We start from the raw sequence: 20327 nt of genomic DNA, 5'->3' as shown, positions 1-20327 counted from the left end.
TTTTAAAAATTTTCTCTCTCCTTTGGGCTTTTCCAAAGTCTCCCTTGAAAATATGATCAACATCTTGTACAGTCTATTTGCTTACCTTTGTGTTTGGTTATTTTGTTTCAGAAAATGAACGGTGATTGGAAATAAAAAACAGGATCAAAGCAGAACGACCATCAGCTCTGAAGAATCATAACTTGGTTAAGAACAGACATACACAAACAATGTGTTCCATGCCATATTACTGAAAATTCTACTGAAACCAAAAAGTCCCAAGGATGAGAACTCTCCAAAGGAAAGGAAAGGATCAGAGATAACATTTCCAAGCCAGGGATTGGAATTCTCATCAGGAATTGAATGAATTACACTAGTGTTTGCTTATCAGGAATTGGAATTCTCATCAAGAATTGAATTTCATATACGGAGGATTACTGTATTTACTTCACATTAAGGAATTGAAAAGTAAATGGGGCCCACACAAAATTAGGAATTGCATTCTTAGGTGGGAGGTGGTATTCTATTTCCTGGAGAAGTAACCCATTAGGAATATCTTTTTTACCTATTATATCATCACACAATTTTAAAAATTATAAATTTGTCATCTACTTTAACCTAACAACGACGACATTTTAGTAATTAGTACCACTCCTACCCTAATGCCATATGATTTAGTAAACAACTTTAGTAGAAATTTGGATCAAACTTCCCTCAATCCATATAGTTTAGTATACAACTTTAATAGGAATTCGAAATTTAGTTCTCCTTATTTCAATTCCTCCTAATCCAATTACAAAGTAGTAAATATGCCTCACATAAAAGAATCCACATGAGAATTTTTCACAATTCATATGCTTGTCCTTTTTTCCCCCTCTCTATTATAAAGTTTTTTCTTTTACACAAATATTAGTGACACATTAATATATCTTTTCGATTTTTGAAGTGGTACTAAAGTGACTAATTAGGAAAAATAAAAACGTGTAGAGATCTTTCAAGTTTGTGAGATTGGTGTTCGGCCCATTTAGTTAGGTTCATAGGCCCAAGTCATTTTATAGTGAGAGTCTTATTTAAAACCCTTAAATAAAGTTTTATCTCTTAATTATTATATTAAAATAATTAATTTAATTAAACGACTAATTAATTAGATCCAGTGATTTAAAGATATAGCCTCATGTCATATCATATCAGGCTTAGATATGCCCTCACTATAGGATTCTACATTCGGGCCGACCCACCGTATCAAGTCAGGGCAAAATTGCAGGCCCGCGGATTCCCCACAATATAAACGCCCGACTGCGAAGAAAGCAAGCCTCTCTTTTCCTCCTCCTCTTCTTCTTCTTCTTCCAAACAACACAACCCCGACAGACATACAGACGAATCAAAAAGGTTTCCACAAGACAACAATGGCGACAGAGGTAGCAGCAGCAGCAGTTCCGCCACCACAATTAGACGCTGAGGAAAATAGTGGGTTAGAGGCGGCGGCGGCCGAGGCAAAGATACAGCCGAGCAGTGGGCCCCACAAGCTGGAGAGGAAGTGGACCTTTTGGTTCGATAACCAATCCAAGCCCAAGCAAGGTGCTGCTTGGGGTTCCTCTCTTCGCAAGGCCTACACCTTCGAAACCGTTCAAGAATTCTGGTGGTATGCATCACATAATCTAAACCTAATCCCCATCTCCGCCCCTTTTGTTTTTTGGTTTTCTTATGCTTCCCTGTATTGTTTTTTGCTTTGTGTTTTCAGATTGTTTACTTTTTTGGTGATGTGGGTTTGTGCTGATCTTTCATGTTTGTTGATTGGTAACTGATATGCCCTTATCTTCTGTCTGGTTGGGGAAATTTTGGTGAAACTTTCTGTTAAGCCAAGTAATGTACTGGAATATAGGTCAATTTGTTTCCAAAAATTAGAAAACTTGCCAGAATATCTAGAGGAAAATAAATGGTTGAATTTTTAATTTATGCATTGCTTGATGGAGCTTTTGTTCCCAAAGTGCTAGCTCCAACGTTCTTAACCTTGTTCCCTGTGGTTAATCTTTTCCTGCTTTAATGTCTAGCTTACAATTCTAGTTGATCCGGTCAAATACGGTACCCAGTTAGTCTTTTGGTTTTCTAGCCTCTTTTTGTTTTTGGTTTTTTTTTTTTTTTTTTTTCCATCCTGTTATAGTTTCATGCTATTAATTTAAATTAAAGTTTGAGGGGAGAGACTGAGAGGAAAGGGAAGAGAGAACACATATGATAGAGGTGAGGAAGGAATGATTACTTTTTATTCATCTCTCACCTCTTACTTAACTTATCTCCTTCTCTCTCTCCTCTCTCTTTTCCCTTTCTCCGTTAATTTGGCTAAACAGAAATGCTAGCGGATTGTTCTAAATTTGTAATTTTGGACCCACAAACCTTGGTTGTATGATTCAAGTTCGGGACTTTAATCTGATTCCAATCCCTCAATTTGAATTTGAGATGCGAAATGTATTTGCAGTCTGTATGATCAGGTATTCAAGCCAAGCAAGTTTCCACCAAATGCAGATTTCCACTTGTTCAGGGCTGGGGTTGAACCAAAATGGGAGGATCCTGAGTGTGCTAATGGAGGGAAGTGGACTGTCACCAGCAGGAGTAAGGCCAGCCTTGATACCATGTGGCTAGAGACCGTGAGTTGTTGCTTTCCCCATCATTTTTCATTATATTAACGCACACATATGTAGAGGAATGAGAGTCTGGCATGCTATGTTGCCAGACATTGAATGAAGGCATACATTGAGATTTGATTTCACCTACTTAACTGTCTTGATTGACAGTGCAACATAGCATGCCAAACTATATGGACATTGAGTATTACTCTCATCATCTGCTCATCAGTGAGAACGGTTGATGTATCTTGGTCACTGTGGGCTGAAGATGACTTTGTGTGTATTGGACTAAGTACTAGGTTGATTCATGTTACATTAGGGTTTATTTGAATTCTGATAATATGGGCTCTTATTTCATTGGATAGTTGATGGCGCTGATTGGAGAGCAATTTGATGAGGCTGATGAGATTTGCGGGGTGGTAGCAAGTGTGCGCCAGAGGCAGGACAAACTTGCATTATGGACTAGGAATGCTGCAAACGAGGCTGCCCAGGTGTGTGATTCAAATTACACTTTAAGTTAGTGGGTTTGGTTGATCTATTTTACTCTTTTGATGATTCTTCATCTGCTCTGCTGTTAAACAGTACTAGGGTTAAAGCCCCAACATATTCGAATCTTCACCACAATCTTTGTTATATTGATATGAGGTGTTTGTTGCTGGGTGCTTAGTGTGCGTTGTTTAAATGAAAATGCTTAACCAAAAGGAAAATTAAAACCTCAAATATTTGTTCCCTGAAGAAAAAAGAATAAAGAGAAAATTAGACGATCGAAACACTTATAGTAGCTGTGATTTTTAAAACAGAAAAAGATAAGTAGAAAAGGGTAGAAGAAGAACAATTAAATAATTTCAGTGAAGTCTCACCCATTAAGAAAAATCAAATCTGCTAAAATCTTCATCAATGTCATATTATGATCTTTACAAAGGCTTTCCAAGACCCGTTTGTAAAAGAAATGGATCTCCAGCAATGAGAGGGAGGTTGAAGTTGAGACCATAAGCTGTAGACCTTATGAAAAAAGAAAAGAATGATAAATGACACCTGGCCAGGCTGATATATAGAACCTTACCCCTAGGAGTCAGGCATATACGTTCAACAGAGCATAAATCCTACATGAAAGAGAGCTATACAAAATGACAAGATAAACCCAACCTATCTAATGAAGGATCTCAACACATAAAGCACTAACCAATTACGCTGTATAAATCAGCTGAGACATAGTATCGACAGCAAGATAAATGTGATGTTATGTGCTTACTTGACCTCTGTCTCACTAGGAATTGGTGGATCCCTTATTAATTGAGTTTTTTTTTTTAATGATAGATCCATGTGATTTGGGTTAGTTGTTCAAGGGAAGGGAGCCTTTGGGCAAAGGTTATCGATTCTTTTAGTATCTTTTGGCTTCCCTCTCAAGCTTTTTGCATGAAGGTGTTCTGGAGGATTCTTGTACCACTTTCTATAGTTGCCTGAGTGCAGCTGCTTCTGTATTTCCTAATGGCATGTTCCTCAACTGTGTTGGGTTTGGCATTTATGGCACATCTCTTCCTTTATGTGCCAGTTCTCGGCTTATACCAGTTCTCTTATTATACGACTCTGATTTTTACTTGTACAGTCGCACAACTGATATTCCACTTTTTTGGTTAGAGTGTGACCATTACAGTTTTGTAGTCCCATGTTTTGTTGCAAATTTGAAATTTGGACCAAGTGGCTGAATTTGTTATCTTGTCATGTAGATGGGCATTGGGAGGAAGTGGAAGGAGATAATCGATGTCACTGATAAGATCACCTACAGCTTCCATGTAAATTTTACTCGGTGCTCTTTGATTTTAATTTTCAATGTTTGGTTGGAAGTGTTATTTGATTTTGATATTCTATTTCTCACATCTTCTCTTATTGCAGGACGATTCTAAAAGGGAAAGATCAGCAAAGCCTCGATACAATGTTTGATTATTCCTCAATTGTTTTGTTGCAGAGGTCTTCGCTCTCCATTACCAAAGTTATGAACACCGTCACAAATTTTTTGTTGAGAAAAGCTAGAGGAAACATTTGTCAACTTATTTTTCTCTAATGTACTATGATCTTGTTCTTTATGTTACGGTTTGAAAATTTTATCAAGTACTGATAAACTAAGTTTTGTTTGTAATATCGAATATTTCTAAAGTACACTTAAAAGTAAGTTTAGTTTGTAATACACTTGTGATTTACTTGAATTGCTAATTGAATGGTTCAAATCTACATGTTTTCTAGATTTTCTATTTAAGCCTCTTCTTTGATACAAACGATATCCTACTTTAATCTAATTAAAACTACAGAAAAGGGGATTCGAACTCGGATGCGAGTGGGGAGCACATTTGCTCTAGTCAACTTGGCTAACTCCATGTTTGTCTATTTAAGCCTTTGTCTATTTAAGCCTTTTATAGATAGACGTTGTGTAGCCAATAAGCCATTAAAGATTTGCATTCACTCGGGGTCTGAATTCATACTTGCACTTCTCTATGTTTTTATAACGGATTTATGTTTGTATAGAGGAGTAGTGCATGATGACTTTATTGTGGCCACACGCTTCTCCGTATAATAAATATAGAGAGATTCTCCATGTAATCACGTTTAAAGTGAATTTTAAGCGAATTTCTCAGTTTTAATTGCAACTAAACTGGAGAATGATCATGACAACTGCATATATAATATATGGAGATGGAGAGGGAGATGGAGATGAATATGGAGGAGCAGACAACAAATTTTACATTCTGAAAGATGTTCAGGAAATCCCAGCTGGACGAGTATATGCATCTGGAAGTCCTTGAGAATGAAGTATGAAATTAACTATAACAATAAATTTCTAATGTTGACAACAAAATGGAGGCATGCATGCTCTACTGATTTCTTTCTCATGCCAGGAACCCTAGCCTTTCTCCATTCTTCTTCGCCAGCCGAATCAGTCCTTGCCTTTGTTTCGCGTCAGCTCCTATGGATTTGCAGAACTCAGTAATTACCTGCAGAGAAATACATGTGTCAAACTTGTTAACAAATTATATAAATACGAAATCTTTATTATAATTATTTATTATGAATTTTTTTTTTTTTGGTTTGACAGAGGACGAGAGTCAAACTCTTACTATGATTACACAATAAGATTTTGCAGCTTTAATTATATGCCCCACAATTCTAAATACCGTTTCATTTCATTCCATGTTTGGGAGTCTATACAGTACGTGTATAGCCCTTTTGTTTAGAACCACACAATCTTTTTTTGTTAAAAACTTCAGTGTTTCCATTAGTTTATCTGGAAGTGTTTTATGAAGAAGCACCTACTAGACTCTACTTCTCACCTACCAGGCTCTACTTCTGTAACTGCAAAAATCTATTTCGTCTAATCTTTGGCAAAACATTGTGAAAACCGCTTTTAATTATCTAGAGCACTTTTGGCACCTCCCAAACATGTTTAGTTTAGCCAAGTTTCCAAAGAGAGAATTAATTTACTGCTAAGCTTAGTGTAGACTAACTGAAAGCTAGTGAGAAAGGGAATTAAGACCATATTAATTACCTGCGAGTGCAAAGCAATAGCTTTGCCCCTAATTTGGTTGAACCTCTTCTTGCCAATGATGTTACGTGCAACAACAACAGCAGGTGCAAAGATACCTTTGCCTTCATTGACGTTCTTCATCATGGGTTGTGCTCTGATTGGCTTCCCAACTCTCACATGGCTTGGCACTGATTTCACCAGCATGGCATAATCTTCCCCCACTATTGAAGTTGCCCAAGTTCCATGGAATGAGGAACACAAGTTTCCTTTAAACCCAGTTGCAGAAATTGAAGTTGCCATTGAAAAAGAAAGAACCAGAAACTATGCTCTAATCTGTGAGAAAATTTGTGGGCTTTAATGTTTTGCTTGTTAGAAGTTGTGCGAGTTGTTGTTAATGGCCTTTTATTGTGGAAAAGGGAGGGGATATTTTTGGTGTAATTTTGAGAGCCTTTGGTTTTTTTATTGGATAGCAGTGTGAGAGAGAGTTCAAGAGCCATTAGGAGCCACATAAACTGATGGACTTGGATTTTAGTTTTTAGTTTTCCACAACATATGTTGTATTATTTGCAGAGTCTTGTTGGCACTGACGGTCTCCGTTTGTTAGGAGGATCTGAATCTGAATTTCTAGCTACTGTGTCTTTGGTTTGGTCCACTTGTCTCCTTCTTAGAAGCCCCTGAGTCATGGATGGGATGATCCTGGCCGTTCATTCTAGAACCCTTTATTGAAATTTTCATGTAGGGACATTTTACAAAGCAAACTATGAATGAAATTGTATGGTGCATAACAGCCAAAGGACTTCATTGGGACCGTTTAAATGGCGAGATTTGCATCTTTTACAAGTCCTTGTAGCGTCGTTCCTACCAGGCAGCTGCATGTGAACAACATGAATTTTCAACACTGAATGTTTGAAGTCATAAGAGGACTCAGAGAACGGTTTTAAATTTGCTTCCTGAGGGCGGTGTTTGATGCACATCGCAAGTGTCATTGTAGGAAAAAAGTACAAGCTTTCCAAGAAAATTGGAATTTCGAAACCCTAGACAAAACAGACGTCCATGAGTCCATGACACCTTGATGGTGTCTCTGAAAAAACTCTCCTACCCCATCCTAACTTTGCCCCCAAAAAAAACATGCTGAACAAACATTTCCACGGGAATTTTTCTTTTTAAAATGTTAAAAAAACTAAATTTAGAAACTACTAAACTGATGTTCCAAAATCTATTTCTCTGAGATTGGTAATGACGTGTGTTTATTATTTCTTTTAAGACCACAGACAAGCCAAGTAGACTTGAACAATACAATGTAAGCAAGGAACTGCAATTGTATCCTGAAAGCCTGGAAGGGAAGAAAAAGACAGGGAAAAAAGGAAATTGATCTTACAGGAAAGAGAATCAAGAAAATCAAACCTGAGAATATAAAAATCAGGGAGGTCCAAAGATTTTCAAAAAAAGAACAATACCAACAAGAGAAGAACACTGAATTTCAGGTGCTGCTACATCCAGGAACTTGGTAGACCATGGAAGGGTATAATTAATGGCACTTCCCAGGATGCGATCACTAGAGTGCTTCCTTGGGTGAAAACTAAACATTGTTTCTAGATTGGAATTGCACTATATATAGGTCTGCTGAAGACTTGGTTGGCTGTTTACTCTGTCAAACAAGTGAAAAACCCTAGTGAACTTCAGTTTCAAGTATTTTTCACATAGGATTCAAACAGATCAGTATTCAAACTGTTCATTTACAATTGCACCGACTGAATCACCCAAGAACGCAAATAATATCAGTAAAGCAAAGTTTAAGAACAATGAGAGAAGAAAGCAAATCTCCCATTCTATACACAGAAATATAAACCAACAATGAAGGGGAAAAGAAAGAATGTACATAACATCAAGGCATTAGTTTGTATACAAATTTCCTTACACATACCTGTATGCCAAAGATGAAGCATTTCAACCACACAAGTCCCCAAAAATTACATCTAAAGTACAAAAGTCTCTGCTTTCCTGCATTTCAAGCTGCAAAGAACCATGAAGGAAAGGATTGTGGCATCCATGCAAGACCCTTCTTCCAGGAGTCCAACTCTTTCTTCTAACTTGGGTACTGGCTTCTCTATATGATCCTAAGTAAAATAACACCTTTTGGGCAACAGAAGCATAGTCTGGACTCTGGACAACCAATATAATAAACAGTTTTAATCCAAAGCAGTGGTCGCAGGTCCATTGGATGCATGCAATGAAAGGAGAGAAAATAAAAGAAGACATCAACTCACCCAGGCTGCTAATGTACAAAACCAACTGTACTAACATATATTAAAATGAGTAATATTTAAACTAGCAACTGCATAAAATAATTATGGAAGGGAGAAAAGGCTCTAAGAAAACATTACAGAGACTCCGATAACTATTTTAAGTGCCCAATACAGTGCATCCAATTTCATATTCAATTTTCCAGACACAAGCAAAAATGTTTCTCACTCTAAATTTAATTGCTCATTAGGAATCGATTGAGAAGTTTTCCCAATAAGGAACTGTTACAAACTGAGAACACCCCTCCCCAGCAACTAAAAAAGGAAAAAATTGTTATAAGATGTCCTGAAAGAGACAATAAAGTTACCCATATCAGTGTGCAGCTAGACACCAATACAGCAACTTGCATACTGTCACCACTGGCAACTTGCTTATTATCATCATAGGGTTTCCATGACTGTTAGAGTGGAAGACAAAATGGATGAACAACTATGTCCTAGGAATCTAAATTTGGAAACAATTCCAACGCATCGGCAAGAACAAGGGCACTGACAAGAATATCCTCTCCCCACATTTTGCCTACTTCTGAACCAATGGAAGCCATGCTTCTGGGCTCCAAATATCAGCTTTGCAGGAAAATTTACCCACACATCCATGTCCTAGATCAAAAAGGTCTTTAACATTTAGTTTTATTATGAGCAGGAAATAGGTATCCGTGCTATGACAAGCTCAGCACAAAAGGTCGTCGAATGATCTGTGGTTACCACCCCAACTCTTTCCTCAGTGTAACCAATGTTCTCAGCTGCACACCTTCATAATAATATGTATCTGGGAGCCATAAATACCATATCCTTCAGCACTGTTTGCATTATTCAGATGGTATTCCTTAGCTCCCATTTTCTTTTCAACAGAAAAATGCAGGTGGAAATGCCTGTGTATTCCAGATGCTATGTAGGTACTTTCGAAGCATCAAAATCATATTGCAATTACCCATCATCAGATTCACTGCTCACTAGTTTCGTCCCCAACTCCTCCCTTGGCTTAGCTGAAAGCCCCTTTGCTAGCATCTCTTCATCATACTGCCTAGCCATGTCTAACATACCTTTTTCCACCAGAGCATCGATTAAAGCATTGTAAGCAGACTCATCAGGACTACACCCAAGTTTTTCCATCCTATTCCACACAAGAAACATTGGTCTGAGGAATCCCCATCTTCCAAACTTCCTCATAAGCATCACAAAAGTGTCCATCTTTGGTTGAACCCCACTTTCAGTCATCCTATCAAACAGTCTAAGAATCTCATTTGGCTTCTCTAGATGCTTAAAAATGCAATGATATGTTATCACATCTGGTAGTAATCCCATCCTAGGCATTTGATGAAGCAACGAAAATGCTTCCTTACATCTCCCATTCTCGCACAAAAGCTTTATAATTGTATTATACGTCCCGACATTTGGTTGACAACCCAATTCCTTCATCTCCCTTAGCAACCTCATTGAAAAATCAACACCATCAGAAAGACCAATGGCACGAATAACTGTATTATATGCCACCACATCCAGTTTGATCCCTTTGTTCTTCATCTCCTTGTACAACTTCACAGCCTTCCACGGCTTTCCACTCTTGCATAATATATCCATATATATTGAATACGAATGCAAATCTTTACGAACACCTCTCCTATCCATCTCTTCCCAAAAGTCCCTACACTTACCCCACCACCCCATTTTCAACCACCCACGAAGAAGTAAATTATAGAGCTTAGTACTCTTATCAAAGCCCAAATCTTTGTTCTTCCAAAAACACAATTCTTGGGCTTCAATCACATGCTTATACTCACAAAGAGCATCAATAAGATTACAATAGGAGGTCTCATCCTTCAAACCAAACTCTTCCAATCTATTATAAGTATCTATAGCTTCCTTTACAAGGTGTGCCGATACATACCTCTTAAACAGTATACGAAATGTAGTATGATCAGGAACAGAAACTGGGTTCTGCTTCATTTTTTGAATTAAGTTCCAACAGAGCTCAAACTCAAAGAACTTACCAAGAATGTCAAGCATGCGATTGTAGGTTACAGTGGTGTGTAGGAAGTGACATTCAGTTTCCAGCCAGTTAAAGAAGTCCAAGGCTTTCTTCCAGTCATTGCAGTAAGAAGAAAGCGTTTCACGCACCGTGGTGTGGTCATAAATTGTTGAACTTGATTGCGGTTCTGGGTTAGTAGGATTGTGAATCGAAATGGGTTTGGTGGAAACAGAGTGAGGAAGAGAGGAATATAGGAGGATTTGAGCGTGACGGAGATGAAGAAGAAGAAAGGGTCTCAGCCGTTGAGAGGTAATTGAAGAAAGCATTGTTATTTGTAGTTTCTATTAACCCAGCTCCAACCCCCGAACTTTGCAGAGTGACAAAGAAGAAAAGGGTGGCCGGTGGGGTTTTACAATTATTTGAATGAAAGACAACAAAATTCAGGATTTAAGCAAATTTTAAGTGGTTTCTTCTTCATCAGAAAAAGGGTGACCTGGAATGAAACCGCACACTGGCTCCGGTTCGGCTTGAAGATGAGTAAGTGTGTTGACACAAAAAAGAAAAAGAAAAAAGGAGTAAGTGGGCCTCTCATGGGCTCTATCTTACTCATGGCTTCATCTGAGCCCAAAAGCCCAACTAAGGGGTGTCAAATGAGCAAAAAATTTATTGTGAGGACCTTATATATAGCCTTTAGGCGAGGCCCTATCTATTAACTGTTGGATCATTCTAATTAATTTGATCAAACGACTAACCAATTTAATCCAACATTAAGAAATAGAGTCTTACTCAAAGGCCATATATAAGGCCATTATTATAGAATGACATGTCTAATGAGTATCAATGTTTTTTTAAGGTGGAAAATGCATTTGGTCCACATAGATTATTTAGTTTCGTTCCTGTAGTTTCAATTTTTTTATATTTTATCCTCGTAGTTACCAAGTGTTTACAACATTCATCCAAATAATCAAATCTTGTGTTTGCAACGTTAAAATTAGGCACGTTCCCTATCATGTGCAGCGGTATTACTAGGTTGAGTAAAGGGAAATATAAAAAATGTGAAGGCTCATGTTGGCAAGATGATGATATGAACTTGCTCACAGTAATAGGTTAGGGAAAACACTTACTTAAATATGAATCTCACATTATTACATGATATTATTAATTTATATATTATAATATGAGTAGACAACATTATGGTGGGTAAATAATGGAAGAAAAGTGAAAACATAAGTCTTTGAAATGTCTTCTCAACAAAAAAAAAAAAAAAAACTTTGAAATGTAATAATTAATGTAAGTTAAAGTTAGGATCGCGTTCAATGTAACAACAACAAAAAAATTCCATAGTAGAAAAGATAAAAAAGGTGAAAAGTGTCATTTGGCCAATGGTTTTAACTTTTAACCTTCTCTTTCTGAAAATTTGAGCCCAAAACCAAAACCAGAAAAACAAAAACAAAAAAACCGTTTCTGAATTTCACAGCTCTCCTCACAACGTCGACGAGGGAACGAAAACAAAAAAACGCAGGAAAATCAGAAACACATACAGAAGCAGAGAGAAACGCAACAATTTTCACAGCTGCATCACAATTCACATGGCATCACTAGCAACCCATTTCTCAGCGTTCGTGTTGCTCTTTCCCGTAGGCCTACGTCGCCTACTCTGCTCCTCCTCTCTCTACCTCAAGAACCCATCTCTCTACCGATCCAAAATCTGGTATTTCTCAGAACCCAAATGGAAAAACTTTGATTTGTACACTCTCACCATAGCCCTCCCCATTGCTTCCTTCTCCGAAATTTTTATCTTTTTGGCCTTTTCGGGCCACCCCACGTATCGTTTCGCGTTTTTCCAGCAATCAGCAGCCATTTTCTTGTTCTGGGCACTCGTCATTTTGATCATCTGCCGTGAAAACATTGACACTTTGCATATCGATGAAGGGTTCGTCTTCGTTATCGCAGCCATTTCGTTCCTGGTCGAGTATTCGGTGATCGGCAAGGGAATTTCGGGTCTTGGTGGAGCTATGTATGATATATTAGGTACATTGACCCTTGTTTGTGCTGTTTGTTCCTTGTATTTATCAATTAGGCCCTGTTCGTTTTGCGCCGAGTTTTTCTTGTCCTCTGGATTGGTCTTAAAGGGCACTTGGATTTTGCAACTTGGATTGTCCTTGTACACTGATGCATTTGGATTAAAAGGGTGCAAGAAAATGTCAGTTTGGCCAAACCAGGAGAATGCTGAGTGGAAATGTGATCTTGAGGAGGATGGTTTGAGGGGTGTTTCTTTGATGACGCTGCTGTTCATTGGGCATGCAATTGCAGTCTTGCTATTGAGTTTGATGTTGTTTGCTTTGGTGGCAAGTAACTGGAATTTGAGGTGTGGTGAGGCCAGTGGCCCGTTGCTAGCGCAGCTTGATTCGGGGCATGTGTTGATGCCTTCTAGCCTCGACCTCGATATGGAATGAAATGTATGTTCTGTTTTTGTTTACTGTCAATTTTGGTAGAAACTTTCAGAGATAATGGAGATTTTACTCATTTGTTCATTCTTCAGGTCGCTAGTGTCTACTTTTTTTTATTTTTTATATAAAATTTATGGCATGCGGTTATTTGATATTGGATTGTCTCAGATCATGAATTTAAATTAAGTATTAGATGCTTACTTTGTATTATAGTTGTAGTAAATGGATAACTTTCGTTGTGTTCTGAATGTTGCGGAAGTATTAGAGTTCATGCTTATAAAATCACTGCAAATTGTTGGTCAATACATACATGACCTTTTTCTCACTCTTTGGCCTCTTGTTTTTCTTTTTCTTTCAATGTGTTTGTAATCCTTATAAAGTGATTATGATCTAAAAGAGCAGACTTTTCGATATATATGATCAGTAATACTAGTACTTAAATTTCAAAAAATAAAGAATATAAAAACATAAGCACCTGTAATCTGTCTTTGTAGATACCGCATATCTACCTTCAATTTTGGCGCTCCTTGTTATTAAGACTTTTGTGAGTTCAAAATAAGTAATGGCACTGCATCTGGTGCACTGGTAGCCTAACGCGAACTTTTACAATCCGGGCCATTGCATCTGATGCAAATTCGTGGCTACATACATACTTTGGTAGATGTTTATCAATAATTTACCATCTGCATTCAAAGTTGTCACTCTTCAAAAATCAAGCGTACAATGAACCGCATCCATTTGAAGGAAGGAGAATGAGAGTTGAAATTTGAAAGGGTTCCTGAGAAGTTGGAGACACTAGTAACAACTGAAAATTTTAAGGTGTCCTATGATTATGATTCACTGTGCAGCTGACAAATTTCCTGGTAAGTCAATCCTAGACCTTTTAATATAATCCAGGAAAAAAAAGGTAAAATACTATTTGATGCTATTCATGTTCAGATCTTTCTGTTTGAATTTTCGGATCGTAAACTGTTGCTTATTTCGTCAGCAACTAAACTAGCTCCCCAAAACTTATCTTGCTATCCTCTATTTGGCTAAAATTTAATTTCCAAATCTATGTCTATATTAATTTTTCAAGTTTTGAGGTTATACATATCTGCTGTCTTAGTGCTCTTTACTTTGTTCTTTCATTGATGTTGCCACAACTTTATAAGCACCAAATGGTTGCGAGGTTATCTTTATTTCTATTTTCAATTCTAAAGCAAATTGAATCCTTTGAATATTTTAAGCAACATGTTGTCTGCTTTATTTATCTGACTTTCACTGAAAGACATATTAAGACATACAAATTAAGCAGTTATGTCACTATAGTTCGATAAATATGAAGGCTTTAAAACAGCACTCAGTTGCTATTTAAATGTGATGAAACAATGTCATGGTATGTTTCTGAATAAGAAGCAGTATAGGACAATGATTCTTTATCCTAACTTATGTCCTCATATGGAAAGAACTTAATCTAATTTGGTATATCTCATTGAAGAAGAAAACTTTGGCATTTTCAACCATCGTCGACGAAAACGCCCAAATCCCAGGATTTTAATTCGCGAACGGATTCTCTTGATCTTCCCGCTCAAGTCATTATATCTTCGTTTTAGGACTTTAGGTTTTGATACATTGATCATTTTTCTCATGAACATGCATCCTGCATTTGCTTGAAAGCAAACAATGAGAGAGTTATAACCAGATTTTAAGAAAATATGAATTCTTGTTGGTCTACCATATCTCTCTTACAGAAGTTACTAAGAATAATGGACTTACCAGTCATTATATCATTGCAAAGATTCTGTTGTTGATAACTTTTTAAAATACTTTATTTCATATATGGCACGGAATCAGTGGTAATACTTTTTTTTTGTCTAATAAGAATTAAGCGGTAATGAGTTTAGCTAAGCTCATTTCCAACTTTGTGTCCATCAGAAACTGAAGGCACCAGCTGCTGCCTCCTTCTGAGGGAAGTTTTTAGCTCATTCCTTTACTTTACAGCTATCTTTTTATTACTTATTATGAGTTTGTGAAAGTACACAGACTGAAACCGTACCTTGAACCTTATGGTTTCCCTCTTCTTCTTCTTCTTTTTCTTCTTCCTGCGTGCTTCTCTTATGCAGGACCTACAAGCATGTAAGGAATATTAGTTCTCTTATCTTTTTTGGGGTCTTCAATCCAAAATTCCTTTTGATATGAGAGAAGGAGAAGAGATTGTATACTCGTAAACATTGGTCTTGAGTTTCTTGGGTATGAAAGGGTTTCAGTTCAGTACCTCAACTAATCTCTGCAAACGCTTTCTCATCCTTCTCTGAATAAAACTTCTGGTGCTCTGGTTGAACAAACTTGTTAGCTAAAAATGTAAGCATTGCTATGCTTAAAAATTTCTAGAATACTAAGGATGAATTTTCACAAGGATAAAACAAACCAAAAAACAATGTAGAATTATTACCTTTACATGATATTTAACATAGGCATAGAAATTCAACAAACTCCATACAGTCTTGTCTAGTCTTTTACCTCTGACATGGCGTGAAGAAATATCTGCATATAAGTTAATACCACGTATTAGACTGAGTATACCAAATCTTTATCTGGTACATGGAAAACCAACCATAAATTAAAAAAGATAAAACAATAGCTGATTCTATTAATTAACTAAGAAAAATTATTATAAGATTTATAAAAAGTGTTCCATCTTTCTCTAACTTATTGTTAGATAATCCATGGCGCTTAAGAGGAAAGTTTATATTTGGACTAATGGTGAATATAATTTGGTTTGTAACCACGCAATTCATGACTTTTGCACTTAAAGACTGTAGTCTAAGAAGATACCAAAAGAGACAAATCCTCCGTTGGTACTCAAATCTTCAAAAGGTTCTCCTCTTAACTCTGGAGGTGGAATGGGTGACCAGCAACAAGGTGGTGCTTTGGCCCATTTTTCAGAACTTCCAACATCCACAAGTTCCTGTCTCCATTCCCCAGAAGGGGATCAAAATAGAAAATCGAGGAAAAGAAATTTTTAACCAAATTTTTGTTAGGAATAGAAAGAAGAGTGTGATTTCATTACTAGTATTAATGAGAAAATATTTACTTCACTGCATCAGCCACAAACCTGAAAGAAGGCTGTTGCAATAATGACGTCTGTTTTGTCTTTAAAACGTATCGGGAATACTGCTAAGATTTTCTGTGGCTGTCAAAACATGAATACCTTCATTAAAATCCATGCATTATATGGTGGTCTTATGTGTTTATCTCTAAAGTGACAAGTATTGTTCTGCATTATATGGTAGTCTGATGTTCCCCTTAGGAAGGAAGTTTACCTGTCTAACAATAAAGAAAGGCTCTCTTGGGTGATATACAAGCTTGATTGTCTTATACATTCCTTGAAATGTATCTTGGGAGCTGACATTCATCAACATTTCTTTCAGCTGAGAACTTAGGATTACTGCTTGCACAGCAGAAATGTCTGCAATTACCTTTATAGATTCTGGAGAAAGAAAAAAGAATTTCATGAATAGAATTATGAATATGATTCAAGAAAATCTTAGCAGAATTTCGCTGTAAATTTTTACTATGTTAGCTTAAGCATTTTTCATACTGTCAATTTTTCGAAAGAAGCAGAATTTTGTGACCAACACAAAAACTACAAAACTGTGGACAAGAAGTCTGCCTCAACAGTACAGTCAGAAAACTAGGTTATACAGTACTTCAGGACCTAATTAAGTGCTAGCGCACAGGACACAGCTGTCTCCAAATTTACTATTCAGACTTGCTTTCGGACTTTCACCAATGTAGTGGTGTGTAACAATATGGACAACTTATGTCATCTTCTTATAATTTCTGGTTTAGGGAGCGGAGGAAAAAGGAGCTTGGAATCCAAGAAAACATTGCTTAGTGTAAGTAGTTACAAAGTTTCATTCTTTTTGTTCTTTTGGCTATCAAACTGACCATTGATTTACTCAAAATGAGATAGTCAATGTAACAGCAAGAAGCTCCAAGTGTACTGACTTATCAAAGCAGATGGTCATGCATTAAGAAATAACGACGTTTAAGACAAATAATATGATTAAATTTTTCTTTATGTTATTGAGGTAATGTGAAAGATTGTCAAACCTTTTCCATTTGGAATTTTAGACAAATCAAGTCTCAAAGTAATCTGGTATCCTTCTTTTGCAGGTTCTATGATCTCCACAACATCCGGACAAATTCCCTTTACCATCTGTTTAGTATAATGCGAAATCCCGTTTGGTAGTATGCCTCCTTGGGAAAGGAGCGGGGTTGATACTGACAAGTTGGTATAATGTGTATCTGATGTTGAAGACTGTATCATTACAAGAAAATCATCATAAAAGTTATCAAAATGCTTGCTGGAAAACCCATATGATTAGGTGTTGACCACTCACACTAATTCTCACACATTATTTTATCCAAACATGAAGGTGTCGTTCCTCTAAAATTGATTTCTTTAAAAGAACCAGTGAAATTCCTAAATCCTAAAATGCTAATCATGTTTTTCCATTTTAGTCTTTTATGTGAGTTGATTTTGAATGTTGAGGATGCATGATAAAACCATTTTCTTGATGCTTTTCCACTGAGGGCTTTGACTGATTTTAGGTAAAAAGGCAGAAAATGAACACTGAACAGATTGACTAGAATATTTCAAATTCGATTTCTGAAGACCACGGCTTACCTGGATATGGTATTCCACAGACCCAAATTCATACAAGTGATGATCAATCTCTATGGACTTGTTTTCACTGTTATGAAAGCAACAATACTGATCGTCAGAATGAGTATTACTTAGAAAACCATTGACAGCTTCATTGTTTCGCAGATTTGGTTACTAAATGTATTTAAGAAAACAGTAGATTGTATAAGCTTTATAAATTCTATTTACTCTAATTTCAGTGTCTAAAAGCCCTGCCATCTTGACCATTAGTATCTGTATCTGAGTACAACATTTGTTTTTTATACTAGGCCTAATGAATTTGTTGATAAGTGATTCACACTGAAAACCAGAAGCATCATATACACGCACGACATTGATTCCAAAAGTTCTGATGTATATGATTTATGATTTAAATTTAGTATATTTTTTTAGCAAAGTTATCCTTCCATAGTCTGCTTCCAATCCATTAACAAGTTTTTGAACTTTGGAAGAATCCAAGATCCAAATTTTATTCATTTGCTCATGTATCATTATAACAGTTCTGTTTATGTGATGGGGACCATATTAGTTCTTGTTATTTCCTTGTTTTGATGATATGGTAATCTCCTCTATGCTATTCTGTTATTGTTTTTTTCCCGGCCTCTGGGAATAGTTTTTAGTACTTTATCATGTTGCTTCCATTATTAGTTAAACACCACAAAAACATCCCACAAGGGCTGTTTTTGAGTTTGGACAATGATGCTGAACATGACTTTTCTTTTCCATGTGGTGAAGTTTTTTGCAGTTGCTGATTTTAGTGGTAGAACCATACAGGTCTATACAACTTATTGCTGGACACATAATGCTTATCTACCTGGATAACACATCTTCCTGTCACCAAATTCCTACTATTTGTCAAGATTCGTTAAATCTGTCACTTCGGCTGTACTTTTTACTAAAGAAATTTTATGATGTGGAATTTTGCTTCCAATATTTCTTGATATCAATTTAATTTTCACTCTTCCTACACTTACAGAAGGTCGCCATTTCTGTAACTCACTATCGATGGCTCGCAAAACACTACCTTGTAACTTGTTAAATTATGAAGTGGATGGAGATGCTGCTTTTTCTGCTAGTTCAGCAAATAAGCTGTTTCATCATTGACTTAGGCTGTTTTAACTCTTTTCATGCATGCAGACATGAGACATTGTTGTAATGTAGATTTTCAACCAAAAATGCAATATGCTTATAGCAAAACAGCTGCTAATAAGCTCTGCAAAATCTTAACATTATTGTGTTACGATGCATAACTCGAATTAGGCAATCGAATCACAAGTACCGAAAATATACTTACCGGTCCAATTTGAGCAGGATTCTCTTCAAAGCTGGGGATGCCCTCTCTAAGCATGCCATCCTGCCTCCAGAAAGTTATCTTTCTACCTCTGATATCTTGTTCTCATCTCAAATGGAACTTATGTGGAGGGATGTATAGTGTGATATACAGTTTCTCACCCAAACTACTTTTGGAGGCTATGAAGTTTGAGTAAAATTTAAGTTCAACCTTGCACTCAAGTTTAGCAACCTCTGAAGCAAACTGTCTCTTTCTCTGCTGCTAATGCTAACTTGTCAGAAAAAAAGAACATACTAAAGTGATTTTCTGTCAGCATCCTCATCTTGGTAGGTTTTATTTTCTTTATGCCTTTGCATGCAATCCAAGTTATTGAGAAAAAAAAAAAAAAACAGAGTAAAGAAGACATTAAAGTAATATCTTCCATTTTAATATATCTGAATTGGTTAAATTCTAATCTAATCCCATCATCGGAGAAGATTATAAGTTCAAATATCATTAACGACAGTTTTATTGGCGTTGGATAAAACAAAAATTTATATACAGTGGAGCATTGAGTATATTTATCGTGGTGAAGCATTGAGTATTGACTCTTGATTAGAGATCCAACTATCATTTAAGGAAGACTTCAAAACCCTGCCATCACTTGGTTAGGTTTGCAATATGATGGGATGTCGAGTGTTGGGCCCCATCATTCTTTGGAAGAGAGATTACTTCAAATTACAAAATTACAAATTTGCTTTCATTTTCTTATGAAGAGAATCTCTTAGCGAGTTTTTATTATTATATATAGTCAACATTTACTCTATACTTTCATAAATATATGATAAATAAATGTAACTATTCAATCAATCGCATTATATTTAAACCACAAATCAAATTAGGTAATTTACCTGTTCGACGAATCAATTTTCTTTGTTGACAGCCTCCAAAAAGTAAAAAATAAATAATAAAAAAAATTCTCAAACATTGAGATCTCTTGGATGAGGATGGGTCTAATTACAATATAAACTATGGGATTACCACTAATCTAGACTCTTACACGAGTTACATTATAATTATTTTAATGGCAATATAAAATTCAGATATTTTGCATGAGATGTGGTGTTGTGAGAATGATATATGCCGCCGGATTATGTATTTTCTAAGAACATGTGGGGTGGGATGGCCCCATCAAAATTCCCCTAAAAATAAAGAAGTCAAAGTTGCAAATAGTGGCACAAGATGTATGGCTTATACTAATAGGAAAGAAACTCATGTAGGACAATCAGGTAACCTCATTATTGCTACGTTAATATGACTTACAACTTAAAAATGACTTGTGTTGAAATGACATGTATGGGAATTAAAAATGAACACCCACATGTAAATAGTTATATTAGTAGCAATCATGAGTCACCACTTACAAAATTTTATCCCACTTTTGTTTTTGGCTAAGTTCAAATATAATAAAACAATTGCTTAGCTGTTAGTACGATATCACTTCTCTTTTCAATGATGAAAGAGT

The 20327-nt window shown here is 36.3% G+C and overlaps 5 protein-coding genes across 6 annotated transcripts; 2 read left to right on the top strand and 3 right to left on the bottom strand.

The window, feature by feature from the left end:
- On the top strand, nucleotides 1184–4840 carry LOC18789840 (eukaryotic translation initiation factor). Its single transcript, XM_007227439.2, has 5 exons — nucleotides 1184–1621; nucleotides 2453–2621; nucleotides 2966–3091; nucleotides 4328–4393; nucleotides 4494–4840. Exons 1-5 carry the CDS (start codon nucleotides 1386–1388, stop codon nucleotides 4539–4541), a joined length of 645 nt encoding a protein of 214 aa, XP_007227501.1. The 5' UTR covers nucleotides 1184–1385; the 3' UTR covers nucleotides 4542–4840.
- Nucleotides 5256–6642, bottom strand: LOC18792704 (protein PROTON GRADIENT REGULATION 5, chloroplastic). The gene is made up of 2 exons (XM_007223341.2): nucleotides 6139–6642; nucleotides 5256–5587 (listed from the first exon to the last, which is right to left on the bottom strand). Exons 1-2 carry the CDS (start codon nucleotides 6415–6417, stop codon nucleotides 5483–5485), a joined length of 384 nt encoding a protein of 127 aa, XP_007223403.1. The 5' UTR covers nucleotides 6418–6642; the 3' UTR covers nucleotides 5256–5482.
- On the bottom strand, nucleotides 6993–11006 carry LOC18791326 (pentatricopeptide repeat-containing protein At1g80550, mitochondrial). Of its 2 annotated transcripts, XR_002269802.1 has the most exons (3): nucleotides 8729–11006; nucleotides 8042–8280; nucleotides 6993–7765 (listed from the first exon to the last, which is right to left on the bottom strand). XR_002269802.1 is itself a non-coding variant. In XM_007226294.2 (1 exon), exon 1 carries the CDS (start codon nucleotides 10713–10715, stop codon nucleotides 9348–9350), a length of 1368 nt encoding a protein of 455 aa, XP_007226356.1. In that variant the 5' UTR covers nucleotides 10716–11006; the 3' UTR covers nucleotides 7975–9347. The 2 variants fall into 2 exon arrangements, 1 of the variants encoding a protein (XP_007226356.1); XM_007226294.2 differs by lacking the exon at nucleotides 6993–7765 and having other exon boundaries at nucleotides 7975–11006.
- On the top strand, nucleotides 11471–12908 carry LOC18793462. The gene has a single exon (XM_007224859.2). It carries the CDS (start codon nucleotides 11979–11981, stop codon nucleotides 12843–12845), a length of 867 nt encoding a protein of 288 aa, XP_007224921.1. The 5' UTR covers nucleotides 11471–11978; the 3' UTR covers nucleotides 12846–12908.
- Nucleotides 14060–18980, bottom strand: LOC18788175 (actin-related protein 2/3 complex subunit 2B). Its single transcript, XM_020562326.1, has 10 exons — nucleotides 18827–18980; nucleotides 17515–17581; nucleotides 16938–17145; nucleotides 16145–16311; nucleotides 15937–16014; nucleotides 15657–15789; nucleotides 15274–15365; nucleotides 15097–15153; nucleotides 14878–14947; nucleotides 14060–14481 (listed from the first exon to the last, which is right to left on the bottom strand). Exons 1-10 carry the CDS (start codon nucleotides 18883–18885, stop codon nucleotides 14291–14293), a joined length of 1122 nt encoding a protein of 373 aa, XP_020417915.1. The 5' UTR covers nucleotides 18886–18980; the 3' UTR covers nucleotides 14060–14290.

Source organism: Prunus persica, chromosome G1, assembly GCF_000346465.2.
Source record: "Prunus persica cultivar Lovell chromosome G1, Prunus_persica_NCBIv2, whole genome shotgun sequence".
Taxonomy (NCBI): Eukaryota; Viridiplantae; Streptophyta; class Magnoliopsida; order Rosales; family Rosaceae; genus Prunus; species Prunus persica.
Note: the sequence above shows the minus strand (reverse complement) of the source record. Positions and strands in the feature narration are given on the sequence as shown.